Genomic DNA, 21,637 nt, shown 5'->3' on the forward strand with positions numbered 1-21,637 from the left:
AGGCTTGCTGCTATGACCGCACACGTTCTCTGCTATGCTTTCATTCTCCATGGTAACGAATAGATGATGGACCATTTTATTAAATGTCTAGCAGGTTTCTAGCAGCCAGATGTAGCTAATCTAATTACATCAGGAGTTCATCAGTCTACATCAGGGATGTATTAGGCGACATCAGGGGCTTATTAGGCGACATAAGGGGCTTATTAGTCCAACTGAATGCAAAAAGATTATTTTCCTCTGGTAGAAGAAGCTTATTAAGGCTTCATATAATGAGGGGCCTGGATCTGCTCGAGTACTGAGAAGGGAACGAGGCAGGTGTCCGCTGTCTGCGGTTGTGGACAATAGTCCTGTGCTTTTTCAGACACTTATACCCAATTCACATCGCACCTAATTACCGTGTTCATGCCAGTTTCTTGCCAGTTCGACCCGGTCATTGGTGCGATGAGAAAGGGGTTACCGGTTACAGCTAACCGGAAGCAACATGGCAATATGAACTGGGTAAATAGAAGGTTCTTACCGGTTCTTTGCCATGTTGCTGTTCAGTGTGAACGGGTTAATCGGTTCTAGCGACCCGTTTCCCATTCACACTATGGAGGAGGCAGCGCCAGGTCTAAGAGCTGCCTCCTCCCCTGCCCCCGATGACGCTCCGACGCGCCCCCACATGACGTCAGCGAACCGGCAATATTGCCGGTTGGCTGATGCGATCTGAACAGACCGCACATGCAGGGTCGCACCGAGACTGAACCGTTTCACAGTCCCGGTGCAACCCTGCATTTGCGGTCCGAAAGCGGTATTAGTAAATGACCTACATAAGGCATGGCCAAACTATGGCCCTCCAGCTGTTGTGAAACTACAAATCCCATCATGCCTTGCCATAGTTTTGCTGTTAGTAAATGCTAAAACTTTGGCAAGGCATGCTGGGATGTGTAGTTTCACAACAGCTGGAGGGACAAAGTTAAGCCATGCCTGACATACATCATTACATTGCCAGAAAATACCAGTTATCCCAGGTGGATGCACTTAGCATCCAAGCAGTCAGGATGCCGATGCCAGTAACCCGACTGCTGCGGGTAGTGAGGGTTAGGCACCAAGAAGGGGGGTTAGGGTAAGGCTGCAGGTAGTGAGGGTTAGGCACCAAGAAGGGGGGTTAGGGTGAAGGTAATGAGGGTTAGGTACCAAGAAGGTGGTGGTGGTTAGGCTGCAGGGCGGTTAGGTTTATGCAGCGTGGTATGGGGATTAGGGTTAGGTACTAGCAGGGAGGGCTATGGTCATGCTGGGGGAGGGGAGGTAAGCCTGCTAGAAGGGAGGGTTAGGAGGGGCAGGGGGAGGATTACCCAGTTCTGGATCCTGGCATCGGTATTCTGACCGCCGGTCATCCATATGTATCCCATCCCAGGTATGATAATCAGCCACGTGTAACCTCACAGAGACTTTCTCTAACACAAGATATCTACTTTTTTTTCTCAGCTGAGTACCGGAACTTGTGCCCCGAGGGAGTGGGCTACGTCGTATCCGGGCAGAGCTATAAAGGTAGGTGGTAGACTACATTACTATGTATTAGGTTGCAGGGCATTGACTGAGGTAGTATGTCAAAAGCAAAAAGTCATTACCTTTGCTGAAGAGCTTACACTTTAATCTGTTTATGTACGAAATCTCTTTACCTTACAAGTTATCTTCATACAAACCTCATAGCATTTATCACATTATCACTCATTCTATAGAGGAGTTATTCATTGTAAAGGACTATTCATGACGGCTTCACATAATACATTGTACAATGTGCTGTATTTTATTTATCTGCCCAGAACTAACTTCACGTTATCTCTGTTTAAGATGTTGATGAATGCAAACTCTTTGGGCCAGAACTGTGCAAAGGAGGTGTCTGCCTCAACAAGGCGCCGCTGTTTGCCTGCTACTGCCCCAATGGCTACTACTATGATGTCCGTCGCTTGGAGTGTGTGGGTAAGGTTGTTCCAATGACATAACCCAGTAATATTGCAGTGGAAGTGTACACATACCGCAATTCTGTCTACCATTATAGCGGGCGGTATATATCTGCTGTGCCCTGTGTAAGTGTGTATGTACATATACCATTATAGCGGGCGGTATATATCTGCTGTGCCCGGTGTAAGTGTGTATGTACATATACCATTATAGCGGGTGGTATATATCTGCCGGTGCCCGGTGTAAGTGTGCATGTACATATACCATTATAGCGGGCGGTATATATCTGCTGTGCCCGGTGTAAGTGTGTATGTACATATACCATTATAGCGGGCGGTATATATCTGCTGTGCCAGGTGTAAGTGTGCATGTACATATACCATTATAGCGGGCAGTATATATCTGCCGGTGCCCGGTGTAAGTGTGCATGTACATATACCATTATAGCGGGCGGTATATATCTGCTGTGCCCGGTGTAAGTGTGTATGTACATATACCATTATAGTGGGTGGTATATATCTGCCGGTGCCAGGTGTAAGTGTGCATGTACATATACCATTATAGCGGGCAGTGTACATCTGCCGGTGCCCGGTGTAAGTGTGCATGTACATATACCATTATAGCGGGCGGTGTATGCCTGTTGGTGTCAGGTGTATGTATGCATGTACATATACCATTATAGCGGGCGGTGTATGCCTGTTGGTGCCAGGTGTATGTATGCATGTACATATACCATTATAGCTGGCGGTGTATGACTGTTGGTGCCAGGTGTATGTGTGTATGTAAATATACCATTATAGCGGGCGGTGTATGTCTGTCGGTGCCAGGTGTATGTATGCATGTACATATACCATTATAGCGGGCGGTGTATGCCTGTTGGTGCCAGGTGTATGTAAATATACCATTATAGCTGGCGGTGTATGACTGTTGGTGCCAGGTGTATGTGTGTATGTAAATATACCATTATAGCTGGCGGTGTATGCCTGTCGGTGCCAGGTGTATGTATGCATGTACATATACCATTATAGCGGGCGGTGTATGCCTGTCGGTGCCAGGTGTATGTAGGCATGTACATATACCATTATAGCGGGCGGTGTATGCCTGTCGGTGCCAGGTGTATGTATGCATGTACATATACCATTATAGCGGGCGGTGTATGACTGTTGGTGCCAGGTGTATGTGTGTATGTAAATATACCATTATAGCTGGCGGTGTATGCCTGTCGGTGCCAGGTGTATGTATGCATGTACATATACCATTATAGCGGGCGGTGTATGCCTGTCGGTGCCAGGTGTATGTATGCATGTACATATACCATTATAGCGGGCGGTGTATGCCTGTCGGTGCCAGGTGTATGTATGCATGTACATATACCATTATAGCGGGCGGTGTATGCCTGTTGGTGCCAGGTGTATGTATGCATGTACATATACCATTATAGCTGGCGGTGTATGTCTGCCGGTGCCAGGTGTATGTATGCATGTACATATACCATTATAGCTGGCGGTGTATGCCTGTCAGTGCCAGGTGTATGTGTGTATGTAAATATACCATTATAGCTGGCGGTGTATGCCTGTTGGTGCCAGGTGTATGTAAATATACCATTATAGCTGGCGGTGTATGACTGTTGGTGCCAGGTGTATGTGTGTATGTAAATATACCATTATAGCGGGCGGTGTATGTCTGTCGGTGTCAGATGTTAGTGTTCATGTAAATATACCATTATAGCGGGCGGTGTATGCCTGTTGGTGCCAGGTGTATGTATGCATGTACATATACCATTATAGCTGGTGGTGTATGACTGTTGGTGCCAGGTGTATGTGTGTATGTAAATATACCATTATAGCGGGCGGTGTATGTCTGTCGGTGTCAGATGTTAGTGTGCATGTAAATATACCATTATAGCGGGCGGTGTATGCCTGTCGGTGCCAGGTGTATGTATGCATGTACATATACCATTATAGCGGGCGGTGTATGCCTGTCGGTGCCAGGTGTATGTATGCATGTACATATACCATTATAGCGGGCGGTGTATGCCTGTCGGTGCCAGGTGTATGTATGCATGTACATATACCATTATAGCGGGCGGTGTATGCCTGTTGGTGCCAGGTGTATGTATGCATGTACATATACCATTATAGCTGGCGGTGTATGTCTGCCGGTGCCAGGTGTATGTATGCATGTACATATACCATTATAGCTGGCGGTGTATGCCTGTCAGTGCCAGGTGTATGTGTGTATGTACATATACCATTATAGCGGGCGGTGTATGCCTGTTGGTGCCAGGTGTATGTAAATATACCATTATAGCTGGCGGTGTATGACTGTTGGTGCCAGGTGTATGTGTGTATGTAAATATACCATTATAGCTGGCGGTGTATGCCTGTCGGTGCCAGGTGTATGTATGCATGTACATATACCATTATAGCGGGCGGTGTATGCCTGTCGGTGCCAGGTGTATGTATGCATGTACATATACCATTATAGCGGGCGGTGTATGCCTGTCGGTGCCAGGTGTATGTATGCATGTACATATACCATTATAGCGGGCGGTGTATGCCTGTTGGTGCCAGGTGTATGTATGCATGTACATATACCATTATAGCTGGCGGTGTATGTCTGCCGGTGCCAGGTGTATGTATGCATGTACATATACCATTATAGCTGGCGGTGTATGCCTGTCAGTGCCAGGTGTATGTGTGTATGTAAATATACCATTATAGCTGGCGGTGTATGCCTGTTGGTGCCAGGTGTATGTAAATATACCATTATAGCTGGCGGTGTATGACTGTTGGTGCCAGGTGTATGTGTGTATGTAAATATACCATTATAGTGGGCGGTGTATGTCTGTCGGTGTCAGATGTTAGTGTTCATGTAAATATACCATTATAGCGGGCGGTGTATGCCTGTTGGTGCCAGGTGTATGTATGCATGTACATATACCATTATAGCTGGTGGTGTATGACTGTTGGTGCCAGGTGTATGTGTGTATGTAAATATACCATTATAGCGGGCGGTGTATGTCTGTCGGTGTCAGATGTTAGTGTGCATGTAAATATACCATTATAGCGGGCGGTGTATGCCTGTCGGTGCCAGGTGTATGTATGCATGTACATATACCATTATAGCGGGCGGTGTATGCCTGTCGGTGCCAGGTGTATGTATGCATGTACATATACCATTATAGCGGGCGGTGTATGCCTGTCGGTGCCAGGTGTATGTATGCATGTACATATACCATTATAGCGGGCGGTGTATGCCTGTTGGTGCCAGGTGTATGTATGCATGTACATATACCATTATAGCTGGCGGTGTATGTCTGCCGGTGCCAGGTGTATGTATGCATGTACATATACCATTATAGCTGGCGGTGTATGCCTGTCAGTGCCAGGTGTATGTGTGTATGTAAATATACCATTATAGCTGGCGGTGTATGCCTGTTGGTGCCAGGTGTATGTAAATATACCATTATAGCTGGCGGTGTATGCCTGTTGGTACCAGGTGTATGTGTGTATGTAAATATACCATTATAGCTGGCGGTGTATGTCTGCCGGTGCCAGGTGTATGTATACATGTACATATACCATTATAGCTGGCCGTGTATGTCTGTATCACTCTGGGTAACTGTGTTTTGAAATATATGATAATATCCAGGAGTCTAACTGCCACTGTTTCAGTATAAGTAACACTATGGTATTGTCACCCACAGATAACGATGAATGCCAAGAGGAGGAGACCTGTGTGGGGGGCAACTGTGTGAACACAGTGGGGTCCTATTTCTGCACATGCAATCCCCCATTAGTGCTTGATACGTCCCAAAGGAGGTGTGTCACCAACACGAGCCAGACCATAGGTGAGGGTGCAGGAAGAATGTAGCCGTGCTTGTGCAGCACTTATGTGCAGCCTGTGTCCCTAATTGTCATTTCCCTTAGATAATAACGTTGCTGTATGCTGGCAAGCCGTTGGGGCAGATCTGATGTGTAAGCGCCTTCTACTGGACAGACAGACAACCTACACGGAATGCTGCTGTCTGTATGGGGAAGCTTGGGGGATGAGTTGCGCACTTTGTCCAGCAAGAGATTCAGGTAAAGATGAGATAACAGTGAACGATGATAATCTATAGGAAGCACACAAGCAAACACACAGAACAGTCTTCCGTACAAAAAAGGCATCGCCCTCTACCTGCATTTTCTACCAAGCGATCTATTGCCAAAACTGTTGCCCCCCACTTGCCGGGTCCATCACATGATGCAAATGCAAAAGTTTTCCTTTGTATCGCTAGTGTGCTATGCAGCAAAGTACTCGCGTATAACTGGTAGCTCCCTGGCTGCGCAGCCTAGCTGTAAATCCAATAGTGGAGCGGCCAGTTCTTGGGTCGCAGTGGCTGCCTGTGATGTCACGCAGCCACCGCAGGCCACTCCCAAAAGTGGTCCGCACATGCCTGCATTGTGATCTGCGATTTTTGCAGATCTGCAGGCCTTGCTGAATAAGGCCCCATGTCCACATGACAATGGATTTCAGCATGGGTGTAATGATACTTAAAGCATTTTATTTGTGTGTGTGTTTAAACAGGGCACTTACCATTGGGTTAAAATGCATTAAGTAGCGTAACGCTCGTTGGGATCCCAGCCCCGATAGTCATGTCAACATACTCGCTGTGGGACATATTGATTGACAACCTCCTGTATTGAAGCATCTTCCTGTATTGAGGCATCTTCTGTGTCTTTCAGATGACTTTGAAGCCCTCTGCAATGTTCTGAGGTCTCCGGGATATGGAAATCCGGCTCCTCCTCTTGATCCTTATGAATATGGATCAGAATATGGTCCAGGATATGGTGTCCCTTATGGAGCAGATTCCTTTGCCAACCCTCCACCTAGAATAGTGAGGCCTGGATACGAAGCCTACCCAGCACCTCCTGGAGTAGGGTTTGGATCACGTCCAGCCTCACCCTATGACCCACGAGACTCAGTGTACAGTCTTCCACCTTTTGAGTCCCCAGACTTCGATTCTGATATTTCCTATCCAGACCCAGATGTGGATGAGCCAAGACCTCCGTTCCAGAGAGAACTTGCATATGATCCACGACCATCGCCACCCCGTTCCAGATCTCGAAGCCCTAGTTCTGCAGGGATTGGATTAGAAGATCGGCGAAGGACACCACCATGGACTTCTGTAGGGCGTGATTCAGACAGTCTCCCTGATTGGAGAGGAGGCCTGAGGGAAGCACATGATGGTAAAAAATAAAAACCTCGCGGGTCATTGAAATGTTATAAGAATGCAGAAAAGGGGCCATGGAAATAAAGTGGGTATATTAGGTAAATGGTATAATTGGATATTTTCCATTACAAACTTCTTGTCTCCTAGACCGCTATGAACAGTTCGAAGGGCTTCAAGCGGAGGAATGTGGGATCCTCAATGGCTGTGAAAATGGCCGGTGTATCAGGGTGCGTGAGGGCTACACCTGCGACTGTTATGATGGGTACAGGCTGGACATGACACGAATGGCATGTGTTGGTAAGTGCCCATAGATTTAGGGTTTGTCAAAATACGCAATAACTGATGTAACAAAAATCTTATATGTGATCACTAACCACTAATATGTGCAATTGAAAGACACCGGTTATAATGTTGTTGCTCTTACATGACTCCAGTGTCCAATGTGGAAAAACAGCTGTAAGGGATACGTAAGCATTAAAGAACCTGGCCATATACAATATAGGAGCAGATGTATTAAGCCTGGTGAAGTGATGAAGTGGAAGGTGATAACCAATCAGCATCTAACTGTCATTTGTTAAACCCAGCCTGTGCTTTCACTGCATATTTTCAGCTTTAATTTGAGGGTATTTAAATCCAAATCAGGGGAACGGTGTAGGAATTACAATGGTTTCTATATGTGCCTTCCACTTTTTAAGGGACCAAATAATGGGACAAACTAAACAATCCTAAATCAAACTCACTTTTTAATACTTTGCTGCAAATCCTTTGCAGTCAATTACAGCCTGAAGTCTAGAACGTATAGACCTCACCAGATGCTGGGTTTCATTCCTGATGATGCTCTGCCAGGCCTCTACTGCAAATGTCCTCAGTTCCTGCTTGTACTTGGGGCATTTTTCCTTCAGTTTTGTCTTCATCAAGTGAAATGGATGCTCAATGGGATTCAGGCCAGGTGACTGACTTGGCCATTGCATAACATCCCACTTATTTGCCTTAAAAAAATTCTTTGGTCGCTTTTGAAGTATGCTTCGGGTAATTGTCCATCTGCACTGTGAAGCGCCGTCCAATGAGTTCTGAAGCATTTGACTGAATATGAGCAGATATGATTTCCCGAAACACTTCAGAATTCATCCTGCTGCTTTTGTCAACAGTTACATTATCAATAAATACAAGGGAACCAGTTCTATTGGCAGTCATACATGCCCACGCCATCACACTACCACCACCATGCTTCACTGATGAGGTGGTTTGTTTTGTATCATGAGCAGTTCCTTTCCTTCTCGATACTCTTCTCTTCTCATCACTCTGGTACAAGTTGATCTTTGTCTCCTCTGTCCATAGGCTTTTGTTCCAGAACTGTTATGGCTTTTATAGATGTTGTTTGGCAAACTGTAATCTGGTTTTCCTGTTTTTGATGCTCACCAATGGCGAACCCTCTATATTCACTCTTGGGAAGTCTTCTCCTGGAGAGTGTTCTTGATCTGGCCAACTGTCGTCAAGGGGTTTTTCTTCACTAGGGAAGTAGTTCTTATGTCATCCACCACAGTTCTTTTTCTGTTCTCTTCCAGGTCTTTTGGTGTTGCTGAGGTCTCCGCTGCGTTCTTTCTTTTTAAGAATGTTCCAAACTGTTGATTTGGCCACACCTAATGTTTTTGCCATCAGATTCCAAATGCAAATGTCTTAACTGATGATGAAATAATGCGGGAATAGCCCACACCTGTCCATGAAATAGCTTTTGAGTCCATTGTCTCATTACTTTTGGTCCTTTTAAAAGTGAGAGGTACATATAGAAACCATTGTAATTCCTACACCGTTCACCTGATTTGGATGTAAATACCCTCAAATTAAAGCTGAAAGTCTACAGCTAAAGCACATCTTGTTTGGTTCATTTCAAATCTATTGTGGTGGTGTATAGAGCCCAAAATATGAGAATTGTGTCAAGAAGTGTAACCCTAACCCCCCCTTCTAAGTGCCTAACCATTTCTCCACAGCCTAACCCTAAGTCCCTCCCCCTCTCTGGCCTGACACCACCGCTCCCCAGTTACTCACAGTTTGGCACCCCATTCAGGATTCTGGCGCAAAATCTATCTTCAAAAAGGAAAAGTGCATTTAGTGATAGACATGCAGGATGATAAATTAATCCAGAAATTAAAAACTTAAAAAAACATATAACAGGGGGCACCTGCGGGAATTCTCAGTTATCGCACCTATAGCTGTCGGGTAACAGGGGGCACCTGCGGGAATGCCCAGTAATCACACCTATAGCTGTCGGGTAACAGGGGGTACCTGCGGGAATTCTCAGTTATCGCACCTATAGCTGTCGGGTAACAGGGGGCACCTGCGGGAATGCCCAGTAATCACACCTATAGCTGTCGGGTAACAGGGGGTACCTGCAGGAATGCCCAGTAATCGCACCTATAGCTGGTCAGGTAACAGGGGGCACCTGCGGGAATGTCCAGTAATTGCACCTATAGTTGGTCGGGTAAAAGGGGGCACCTGCGGGAATGCCCAGTAATCACACCTATAGCTGGTCAGGTAACAGGGGGCACCTGCGGGAATGTCCAGTAATCGCACCTATAGCTGGTCGGGTAACAGGGGGCACCTGCGGGAATGCCCAGTAATCACACCTATAGCTGGTCAGGTAACAGGGGGCACCTGCGGGAATGTCCAGTAATTGCACCTATAGCTGGTCGGGTAACAGGGGGCACCTGCGGGAATGCCCAGTAATCACACCTATAGCTGGTCAGGTAACAGGGGGCACCTGCGGGAATGTCCAGTAATTGTACCTATAGCTGGTCGGGTAACAGGGGGCACCTGCGGGAATGTCCAGTAATCACACCTATAGCTGGTCAGGTAACAGGGGGAACCTGCGGGAATGCCCAGTAATCGCACCTATAGCTGGTCGGGTAACAGGGGGCACCTGCGGGAATGTCCATTAATCGCACCTATAGCTGTCGGGTAACAGGGGGCACCTGCGGGAATGTCCAGTAATCGCACCTATAGCTGTCAGGTAACAGGGGGCACCTGCGGGAATGTCCAGTAATCGCACCTATAGCTGGTAAGGTAACAGGGGGCACCTGCGGGAATGCCCAGTAATCGCACCTATAGCTGGTAAGGTAACAGGGGGCATCTGCGGGAATGTCCAGTAATCTCACCTATAGCTGGTCGGGTAACAGGGGGCACCTGCGGGTATGTCCAGTAATCGCAACCATAGCTGGTCAGGTAACAGGAGGCACCTGCGGGAATGGCCAGTATTCACACCTATAGCTGGTCGGGTAACAGGGGACACCGAGAGAATGCCAAGTACTCGCACCTATAGCTGGTCGGGTAACAGGGGGCACCCGTGGGCATGCCCAGTAATCACACCTATAGCTGGTCGGGTAACAGGGGGCACCTGTGGGAATGCTCAGTAATCGCACCTATAGCTGGTCGGGTAACGGGGCACCTGCGGGCATGCCCAGTACTCGCACCTATAGCTGGTCAGGTAACAGGGGGCACCTGCGGGAATGCTCAGTAATCGCAACCATAGCTGGTCAGGTAACAGGGGGCACCCGTGGGCATGCCCAGTAATCGCACCTATAGCTGGTCGGGTAACAGGGGGCACCCGTGGGCATGCCCAGTAATCGCACCTATAGCTGGTCGGGTAACGGGGCACCTGCGGGAATATCCAGTAATTGCACCTATAGCTGGTCAGGTTACAGTGGGCACCTGCGGGCATGCCAATTGTCTCATTACTTTTGGTCCTTTTAAAAGTGAGAGGTACATATAGAAACCATTGTAATTTCTTCACCGTTCACCTGATTTAGATGTAAATACCCTCAAATGAAAGCTGAAAGTCTACAGCTAAAGCACATCTTGTTTGGTTCATTTCAAATCTATTGTGGTTGTGTATAGAGCCCAAAATATGAGAATTGTGTCAAGAAGTGTAAACCTTACCCCTCCTTCTAAGTGCCTAACCATTTCCCCACAGCCTAACCCTAAGTCCCTCCCCCTCTCTGGCCTGACACCACCGCTCCCCAGTTACTCACAGTTTGGCACCCCATTCAGGATTCTGGCGCAAAATCTATTTTCAAAAAGGAAAAGTGCATTTAGTGATAGACATGCAGGATGATAATTTAATCCAGAAATTAAAACCACTTAAAAAGAAAACATATAACAGGGGGCACCTGCGGGAATTCTCAGTTATCGCACCTATAGCTGTCGGGTAACAGGGGGCACCTGCGGGAATGTCCAGTAATCACACCTATAGCTGTCAGGTAACAGGGGGCACCTGTGGGCATGCCCAGTAATCACACCTATAGCTGGTCGGGTAACGGGTCACCCGAGGGAATGTCCAGTACTCGCACCTATAGCTGGTCGGGCAATAACCAGTTTGTCATTCGCCAACAATTATAATGGGTATGTGTCATTGGGTCGACCACTGAAGGTTTAGAGGGCAAAGTACATCACCTAAAATAGGTCAATATGGGTAAGGTCGATAGGGTTGTAGGCTGGGAGGCAGGTAGAGAATGCTGGACTCTGATTGGTGGATAGCTCCAGCCATCCACCAATCAGCATTCTGACAGCCAGTCACTGCCTGGCTGCAGCCTGGGAAGCAGGAAGAGAATGCTGCCTAGTTCTCTACCTGCTTCCCAGGCTACAGCCAGACGAATCTCTGCTAGCATGGTGATTGGTGGATGGCTGAAGCTATCCACCAATCAGAGTGCTGACAGCCATTCACTGTTTGGAAGCAAGGGATGGCATGGCACCACAGGAGGGGCATGTTATGATTTATTTATTTATTTTTAAAAATTCCCTGTGAATTGTTGTGGAGGGGCTCCAAATTAATTGTTTTTCCCGGGGCCTTCAATGCGGTTAAGACGGCCATAAATTTAAGCATCAACCCATGTGGCAGTGCTTGTGACTATGGGCCTTATTCTGATCGGTGCGGATATTCCCGCATGCGGACGGACCGCCGATGTTGATCGTCTGCGCATGTGCAGAGGTCACTCTGCGCATGTGCAGGCGATTTCGCCGCACAGATTCTTTATACGCCGTAGAGGGGCGTGAGGGGCTACTTAGCCTCATTACCCTATGCATACGCCCCGCGTTTCATGGGCGTTCCCATGCAAACGCGGGGCGTATGCATGGTAATGAGGCCGTGACGCGTGGGTACGGGGCGGGCATCTGACATCGCCGGATGTCAGCTGCCCGCCCCCATACATGATTTCACACGGACAAGTGTCCGTGTGGTCTTGTGTGGCGGGACCTGGTGGAGCGTGCGGCCCTGCATTCGATGTTCGGCGACCATCAAATGCATGGGCTGCTCCCAAGACGGAGGAGGCGTATCCCCGTCCAATTTCATGCAGATCGCCACATATCCGCGTACGGACGGCAGGTGGCGATCCGTATGGAAGGCGGGGATTCGCCTGCACAGTCGCGGCCGCATATTCTGATCGGGCCGCACCGATCAGAATAAGGCCCATAGTTACATAGTAGGTGAGGCTGAATAAAGACTTGCGTCCATCTAGTTCAACCTATGTTTATACAGGTTGAGTATCCGGTATCCGGACATCCCTTATCCGAATTATTCCAAAAACCGTGGTTTTTGTAATCATTCGAATTTTTTTTTTTTTTAACCCCTAACCCTCTTTTCATACTTACCAAGTCCCCGGGCGTCCACAGCAGGCCTCCGGCATCTTCTCCAGGGTCTCCAGCGGTCCCAGGAATGCATTGCGCGAGTGTGCGCGTGCCGGTGACGTCACCGGTGCGCGCGCACACTCGCGCAATGCATTCCTGGGACCGCTGGAGACCAGGAGAAGATGCCGGAGGCCTGCTGTGGACGCCCGGGGACTGCGCGGACGCCGAGGGACGCCCGGGGACCATCAGGGGACAGGTAAGTATGGCTGCAAAAAAAATATTCCAAAAACCGGAAAATTCCCCTATCCGAAATGCTCGCGGTCCCGAGCATTTCGGATAGGGGATACTCAACCTGTTGTATAGTATGTTAAGATATTTTAAAGACAGATTTTGTTACTTATTCGTACCCATGGATGTTTTTAACCAATAAATGTTTATACAACCTTATTTTAAACATATTTATAGTGTCTGCCGACACCACTTCTCCAGGAAGAGAGTTCCAAAGTTTGACTGCTCTGACTGTAAAGAATTTTTTTCTTATAGATGAACAAAATCTTTTTTCTTCTAATCTAAACTCGTGCCATCGCGTCCTAGATTCCTTTCTAGCAGAAAAAAGGGTGTTTGACAGTTCCTTATATTGGCCTCTGATATATTTGTACATGTTGAGCATATCCCCCCTTAAACATCTTTTCTCTAGTGTAAATAGTCCCAAATTGTTTAATCTCTCCCCGTAGCTTAAATTCTCCATTCCCCTAATAAGCTTTGTTGCTCTTCTTTGGATTTTTCCTAATTCTATGATGTCCTTTTTATAGTGTGGGGCCCAGAACTGCACTGCGTATTCGAGGTGCGGTCTAACCAATGATTTGTACAGAGGCATAATTACTTTTGAGTCTCTAGTTTCCATGCCCCTTTTAATACATGCGTTACACATGATATCTCAAAGGTTAAAACCATTTTGTAAGTAATGAATCTATTTCTTCACATATGAATGTTTGTTTCGTCAGATATCAATGAATGCGATGAAGCGGAGGATCTCTCTCTCCTGTGCCTGAACGGGCAGTGCCGTAACACCGACGGATCCTACGAGTGTGTCTGTCCCCGTGGATACGTCCTGTCCCAACAACACAACTACTGTGTACCCTCCCAGGACTGATTCCCCACAGTCCATTCTTAGGAGAACCAAAGACTTCCTGTGGTGGCTAGCCTATGTCCACGTCATTGTGGAGGTCCAGGGGCTTGCGCAGAAGGGGGAGGGAGATATTTATTTTTCTGTATATATTGCCGAATGTTTAATGATCTCTTTAGAGCAGTCAGTTGTGGGCAACCCCTGAGAGTTTTATATGCTACAAACTTTTATCTATACTTTTTTTTATTTTACTTGGATCATGTGGGACACTGAATTCCCACATGTCACCAAATGGTGTTTTTTTCTTGCCTAAAGGACATCGGGAGTGGGGGTCATGACCTTTGCTTCTGTTTCTAGGGTCAAAATCCCTTCGGGGAGGGATACCAAAAGATGGGAGCTAGATTTCCAAGCATCATCATTGGGTTCAATAAATACTATCTACTAGTACCGGGCCAGAGAACTCTGTCTAAACCGCAACATTGTGGAAGACGGTGCAAAGTTTCGGCAAAATCCTATGCAGCCTTCCCATCCTTCATCTATCATCGTTTTCTAACTTCTCAACCATTATGCAGTCTCAGGGGCCCATTGTACAAGGGATGAGTATGTGTCTCCAGTACTAGCTGCTAATACACACTACAACTTGAGACCCCTGGAGAGACCACCCCCTCTATATGCTGGGTCTTCACGTTTGCCTCTGCCTCCCAACGCAGGTCACGGCATTTCTATATTATTATTTTTTTAAGAAAAGGAACACACAATTAATTTTCTACACACACGCACATTGTGACTTATACACTTTTATAGGCATTGTTTAAAGAAAATTCAAATAAAATATATATATGTATATAACAAGAATCTCTTTTTTTTATGTCTGAGTTTTAATGTGTGCATATCAACAGGTAATGGTGGAGGAACGTCCAGCCTGTAGGATATAGGAGTAGATTGTTTTGTACTTTATCTCTCTCTGCATTTTATCACTCTCAAAAGCATTGGGATCCATAAAATATTTTCCCCATTTCTCCCCACAGCAAATGCCCCCCCATACACTAGGGCGATTCACATGCAATTTGGGCTTTTTTCCTGCGTTTGCGGTGAACAATCACATGAAAGCGTCCAAATTACATGTGATTGACGACAGGTCCGATATGATACCGTGGAAAGGGTGGGGTTAAAATCATGCCATTTTTTTTAGAATTATGGTCTGTCTCCTCTACCCTGAGCCAATAAGCACTGTTTTATATCTGCATCCTGCCCACTTCACTAGAAAGCAGATGGGATGCAGGAGATACACCTGCTCATCTGGCGGTGCAGGGGATTATCCCAAAGATCAGAAGTCTCCTGCAGGTTTCATAGTTACATAGTAGTTAAGGCTGAATAAAGACTTGCGTCCATCTAGTTCAACCTCTGTTTTAGTGAGTATAATCTATTATCTTATCCCATACTTCTACTTCTTATTATGATTATTGTTAGTGCCCCTGGATGCTTTTAACCAATAGAGGTTTGTCCAATCTTATTTGAAATGTATTTATTGTGTCTGCCGACACCACCTCACCCGGAAGAGAGTTCCACAGTTTTGCTGCCCTGACCGTAAAAAAATGGTTTCCTTCTAAGGCAGTAGTTCCCAACCATGGTCCTCAAGTACCCCCAACAGTGCACGTTTTCCAGGTCACCCAGCAGGTGCACTCATTATTCAATCACATTTTAAAAGATCCACAGGTGGAGCTAATTATTTTGCCTGTGATTCTTTGTGGAGACCTCGAAAATGTGCACTGTTGGGGGTACTTGAGGACCAGGGTTGGGAACCACTGTTCTAAGGGAACGAAATCTTCTTTCCTCCAATCTAAACTCATGCCCATGTGTCCTGGAGTCCTTCTTTACAGTAAAAAAGGCTTCTGACAGTTCCTTATATTGGCCCCTGATATATTTGTACATGTTAAGCATAACACCCCTTAAGTGTCTTTTCTCTAGTGTAAACAATCCCAATTTGTGCAACCTGTCCTCATAGCTTAAATTCTCCATTCCCTTTATTAGCTTTGTTGCTCTTCTTAGGATATTTTTCCAAAAAGAAAGGTTAGGAAAGTGGGATTGTATAGGTCAGGGCCAGATTAAAGGGGGGCTCAGTACCTCTGGGCCCCCCTCTATCTCTGTGGTCGGCATTAATTTTTCAAATTTTTTTTTTACTGGGAGTTGACTAAGTCCCATGAGACTGCACAAGAGGTCATAGGCTAAAAGAATTGTGCGGATTGGTGGAGCTATCAGGCCCATGGAGGACAGCAGCAGCCTTGTCATGGGAGGGTTTTTAATAAGAGGCAGGTACAGAGGGCCAAACACAGGCTTTTCATGTGGTGTATAATCCCCCCCAGTAATGACAAGTGACCCAGGACACCTGAAGGCTTAATCTGCCCCTGGTACAGGTGTATGGCCAATTGCACACTCCTGCAGATCATACAAGATATTTTCTGGACAGCCGTGAATGCCATATTTTCTGGATAGGCATGACCCATTGAGCCCATCATAACTACTGCTGCATTGTTTAGTGTGTGCGCATGCAAGATAAATCGCCCGCCAGCTGTTGAAATGGCTGGGAACACATTGTCCATACAGTCCCCACCTGAAATGATGTAGCCCCCAGAATCACTAAGGCAGCCATTCACAGTTATTACGGGACCAAAACTTCTGTTGCTGAAATTATATTTTTCTAGAGAGGTTTCAGCTTTATAGCAGCTGCCGGTTTCTCATTTAAAAGCAGATTCATTTATTTGAATTCATTATTCGTCGAAACTTCTGACATCAATGGCTCTGTGCACTAAGGGAGAATTCAGTTACCCGCAGTAATTCAATCTCAGGGACATCACGGTGGGGACAATCAGTGGTTTGTGTACGGGACAAGGCCTTGATCGCATGATTACCTGCAAATCGGGAACTTTTTCTTTCTCCGCAGCCAACGAGAGCTCTCTAAAAATTTGGTAACTTTCCAGACATTCCAAAAGAGTAGGCAACTATGTCCCCGTGGAATATAACTAATATTGTTAGAACGTCACTGTGTAGTACTGCTGGCATAATGCTCTGTAACTAGTACTGGCATATAGGGCCTTATTCTAGTTCACTCTTTCTGACAAAATCCTTCTTAGATGGACAAAACCATGTGCACTGCAGGGGGGCAGATGTAACATGTGCAGAGAGAGTTAGATTTGGGTGGGGTTTTACTTCAAAGTGAGATCTATAGTGCAGTGTAAAAATAAAGCAGCCAGTATTTACCCTGCACAGAAACAAAATAACTCACACAAATTTAATTCTCTCTGCACATTTTACATCTGCCCCCCTGCAGTGCACATGGTTTTGTCCATCTAAAGCCCCGTACACACGGAGGAGATATATTGCTCAGTTTCTCCTTTTCATCAGCGACCAGAGATGGTTGCTGATGAAAAAGAAACTGCCGGGGGGAGCCGCAGAGGGAATCAGCTGGTCGCAGGAGCATGTTCCTGCGACCAGCGATCACTACAGGGGTAAAAACGGGAGCGCGCACGCAGCGATATATCGCCGGGGCACACTCCCATCGTGGGTAATATGGTCGCTTAGCGACCATATTTACCGCGATATTACCCAAAATCGCCCCCGTGTGTACGCACCTTTAGAAGGATTTTGTCAGAAAGAGTGAACTAGAATAAGGCCCATAATCACAAATGGCATATGGCTGCTTGCATATAACGGTGTAACTGCTACTGGCCTGTAACTAGTACTGTTGCCATTACTACTATCATATCATTTGGAAGTACATTTAGGACTTGAGTCCAAAGGAAGCTTTGTCTCTCCAAACATGGTAAGGTTAGGAGGTATGATATTTACTGGGCTATGGTAACAATTAGCCTCAGACTATAAAAACTTGGAGGAAGCAATACTGTCTGGAAAGTTGTATATAGGCGCCATCTAGTGGAGAATCTTGTACCCAGACCCCAACAAAGAAAAAAGTTACAATGAAGGGTCCATTTTATGCTGTTAATAAAATTATATATTTTAGAACAGTATTATCATCATCATCATCATCATCATCATCATCATCATCATCATCATCCTTTATGTATATTGTTAAGAAATTAAAGAGTAGGACAACCATGAATATATATATATATATATATATATATATATGGCGAGAGTAAAGGATGGCACTCAGGAGACTTGGTAAAACGTGCTGTATTCAAGCGTGCAAAAAAGGACCAACGTTTCGGGGTGTATACCCCTTTGTCAAGGTGCTAGTGAGAACTAGCACCTTGACAAAGGGGTATACACCCCGAAACGTTGGTCCTTTTTTGCACGCTTGAATACAGCACGTTTTACCAAGTCTCCTGAGTGCCATCCTTTACTCTCGCCATACCCATCTCCCTGTGGAAGGGCACCGGGGCAGCTGACCAAGTTAGTGGAGTGCCGGGCCGCAGAAGCTCTATATATATATATATATATATATATATATATATATATATATAGCAGGTTGGTGCGTTCGGCACTCCGGACGAAATATCAACTACCTTGGTGCCTTCCCCAAGAAATGTTAATAGATGCTGTAGGTCCCTTTTGCTCTTGAATTTGAGCGTAAGGGAATAAAGGCGGCACTCCAAGGATTTTTATAAACTTGAAAAAACTTTTATGAGTATTTACATAGTGAAGAAGTTGGACATCAACAGCGACGTTTCAAGGCCTGTCGGCCTTTTCATCAGGATGCCGTCCAAAGTGCGATCTGTGCTGTGCAACTACTTGTTTTGCACAGCACAGATCGCACTTTGGACGGCATCCTGATGAAAAGGCCGACAGGCCTTGAAACGACGCTGTTGATGTCCAACTTCTTCACTATGTAAATACTCATAAAAGTTTTTTCAAGTTTATAAAAATCCTTGGAGTGCCGCCTTTATTCCCTTACGCTCAAATTCAAGAGCAAAAGGGACCTACAGCATCTATATATATATATATATATATATATATATATATATATAGGAAATGGCAAAGGGGGGGCCACACAGTGCGCTCGATGGGAGTAACAGAGAGAGCTGCAACCCTGAAAGGATCCCCAGTTAAATGGGACCCGGTTAAAGAAATGGAGAAAAATGGGGTATTCAGGGTGCGCTAACAAGACCTTATACAATTGAACTGTACAATTCAAATGATAATAAAAAAACAATTTATTAAAAAAGTTGCTCACAGGAGCGTAGCAGTTTATAAACAAGGTCCAATTACAGATACTGTGAACTGATAGTATAACAATCTGTACACTTAAATGGTAGATGGATGTCCATAAACGACAGTTAAGCCCAACGCGTTTTCGTCATTCGTAGCAGTGACATGCCCCTTCCTCAGGGGCATGGTTTCACTATTGTGGAGCCTAGCAGTTCACTCTACATTGACTGGAAGACCAAATACCTTTTTTTCACATCGAGAATCTCTATTCCCATACCCATATACACTACGGCTAGTGGACACCACGCCTATATTTGTATATCCATCAAGTCTCTACAGCCAAAATATTGCGCTTCCTAGGAGTATCCTAGAGTTCAACCATAAATCCGTTTGACAATCATATTACACCATGCCCCTGAGGAAGTCGTGTGAACGACGAAACGCGTTGGGCTTAACTGTCGTTTATGGACATCCATCTACCATTTAAGTGTACAGATTGTTATACTATCAGTTCACAGTATCTGTAATTGGACCTTGTTTATAAACTGCTACGCTCCTGTGAGCAACTTTTTTAATAAATTGTTTTTTATTAACATTTGAATTGTACAGTTCAATTGTATAAGGTCTTGTTAGCGCACCCTGAATACCCCATTTTTCTCTCTCTATATATATATATATATCTCTTCTATATTTAGCCAGATCTGTCACTTATCCCCTGGGATTCAGTATTGAATCCCGGCGGTCGGGATCCCGGCGTTCAGAATCCCGAAACCGGAATCCCGACAGCCGAAATGCCGACAAGGGGGGGACGTGGATCGCCCCCCCTTGCGGGCTCACTGCGCTCGCCACGCAGCGGGCCCGGTGCCTCGCTACGCTCGGCACACTAATTTATTCTCCCTCCAGGGGTGTCGTGGACACCCACGGAGGGAGAATATGTCGGTATTTCGGCGGTCGGGATTCCGGCGTCGGGATTCTGAACGCCGGGATCCCGATCGCCGGGATTGTAACTGCATCCCATCCCCTGTGTATATAACGTTCCCACCCAGCAGGATACACAAACCCGCCCCCCCCAGGGAAAAATGTTCTATGTGTATAACGTTCTACACACCCCACCCCCTTGACATCACCTCCCCCCGCCCAGCCAGGGCTACAGTACCATACCCTCCAACATGACTCATTCCATTCGGTACACAATGCTCTGTTCCTGGACGTCCCTGGTAATGTATGATTGCCAGCACCTGTGTTGAAACACCCTGCTCTTCAATTACCTAGTTCCGCACAGGTGCTGGCAATCATACATTACCAGGGACATCCAGGAACAGAGCATTGTGTACCGAATGGAATGGGTCATGTTGGAGGGTATGCAGTACACGCCCACCATCCACCATTACTCCACAGCCACCATCCACCATTACTCCCGCACCCCCCCTCTGCCAGCAAACACACACAGACACACACCCCCCCGGACACCCGCGACCCTTCCCCACCCCCCCCCCACCCCCCGAGATTCACACGACCACCTCTCCCCCGATTCACACACACCCCCTCCCGTGATTCATGGCACCCCCCCTTCCCGCGATTCGCGGACCCCCACGCTCCCCCTCCCTTCATTCCCAGCACTCCCGCGCCCCTCCCGCAATTCACTGACCCCCACAACCCCCTTCCCGCAGGTTGCGGACCCCCCCTTCCAGCGATTCAAGACGCCCCTCCCGCAATTTGCAGACCCCCGCCCCCTCCCACTAATCGCAGATCCCCACACACACACCCCCCCTCCCGCAATTTGCAGACCCCCTTGACCCCTTTCCGGCAATTCCCCCCCCCCCAGCAGACCCCCACAACGCCGCTCCTGCATTTCACATACCCCCGTGAGAATGGGGGATCCTGTACCGCCACAAGCAGGTGCCGCCCCTAGGAGGGAAATCCAGCCTTGGCTGCTGCGCTGCAGGTTCCCCCACTGCCAGAAGTGTCCCCACGGTCCTCTGCACCAGCGCCAAAACTTTTATCAATGTCTTGCCCACATACCACTATTATATGTGGCACCCTGCAGCGGGTCCCACGCGGCCAGATGTGCAAGATTAACCCCACCGCTGACAGGGGGTTAATCTCCCTCCCCATCCCCATGGGCGATGAGAGCCCGGAGGCGGGACTCACCCGGGTGATGGAGAGCCGGAAGGAGGTCAGCGGGGATGGGAGGGCAGCGAGGCCGGAAGCTGGGGTGAAAGGGAGGTCACCAGGAGCGTGGAGCGCAAACTGCCCGGGGTCAGGGGAGCAGCCGGCGGGGATCCCAGCGCGCGCGGCTCTGGAAGAGGCGGATCCGGCACCAGAGTGCCAGGTCGTGCAGCCGAGCCCTGATGGACGGAGGAACAGCCTCCGTGTGAAATCCTCAGCACCCGGGGAGAAGCGAAAGAGGGCGGGACTGGGCACGAGCGCGGCTCTGTCCGGTGACAGAGGACAGGGAGCCGCTGCCTGTCACGCCATGCAGCGGGACTCCATCTCGCCGGCGGTGATTGACAGGGAGAGTGAGCACCTGCACTGGCAAGTCAGGCAGGACGGGATACAGAAATTGT

At 47.3% G+C, this 21,637-nt stretch overlaps 1 protein-coding gene across 2 annotated transcripts in view; it reads left to right on the forward strand.

Moving 5' to 3' along the window:
• The window catches only part of LTBP4 (latent transforming growth factor beta binding protein 4), a 122,842-nt gene extending 108,091 nt beyond the window's left edge, over positions 1–14,751 (forward strand). For both annotated transcript variants that reach the window (XM_083159735.1, XM_083159736.1), the window contains 7 exons: positions 1,468–1,530; positions 1,834–1,962; positions 5,654–5,797; positions 5,877–6,029; positions 6,675–7,178; positions 7,310–7,459; positions 13,783–14,751. In XM_083159735.1, coding sequence (XP_083015861.1) covers positions 1,468–1,530; positions 1,834–1,962; positions 5,654–5,797; positions 5,877–6,029; positions 6,675–7,178; positions 7,310–7,459; positions 13,783–13,931 — 1,292 coding nt within the window. In that variant the 3' untranslated portion in view covers positions 13,932–14,751. The remainder of the gene's footprint in view (positions 1–1,467; positions 1,531–1,833; positions 1,963–5,653; positions 5,798–5,876; positions 6,030–6,674; positions 7,179–7,309; positions 7,460–13,782) is intronic.
• The last annotated feature ends 6,886 nt before the right edge of the window (positions 14,752–21,637 follow it).

The sequence above is a fragment of the Crinia signifera genome, chromosome 9, assembly GCF_055691185.1.
Source record: "Crinia signifera chromosome 9, ASM5569118v1, whole genome shotgun sequence".
Classification (NCBI taxonomy): Eukaryota; Metazoa; Chordata; class Amphibia; order Anura; family Myobatrachidae; genus Crinia; species Crinia signifera.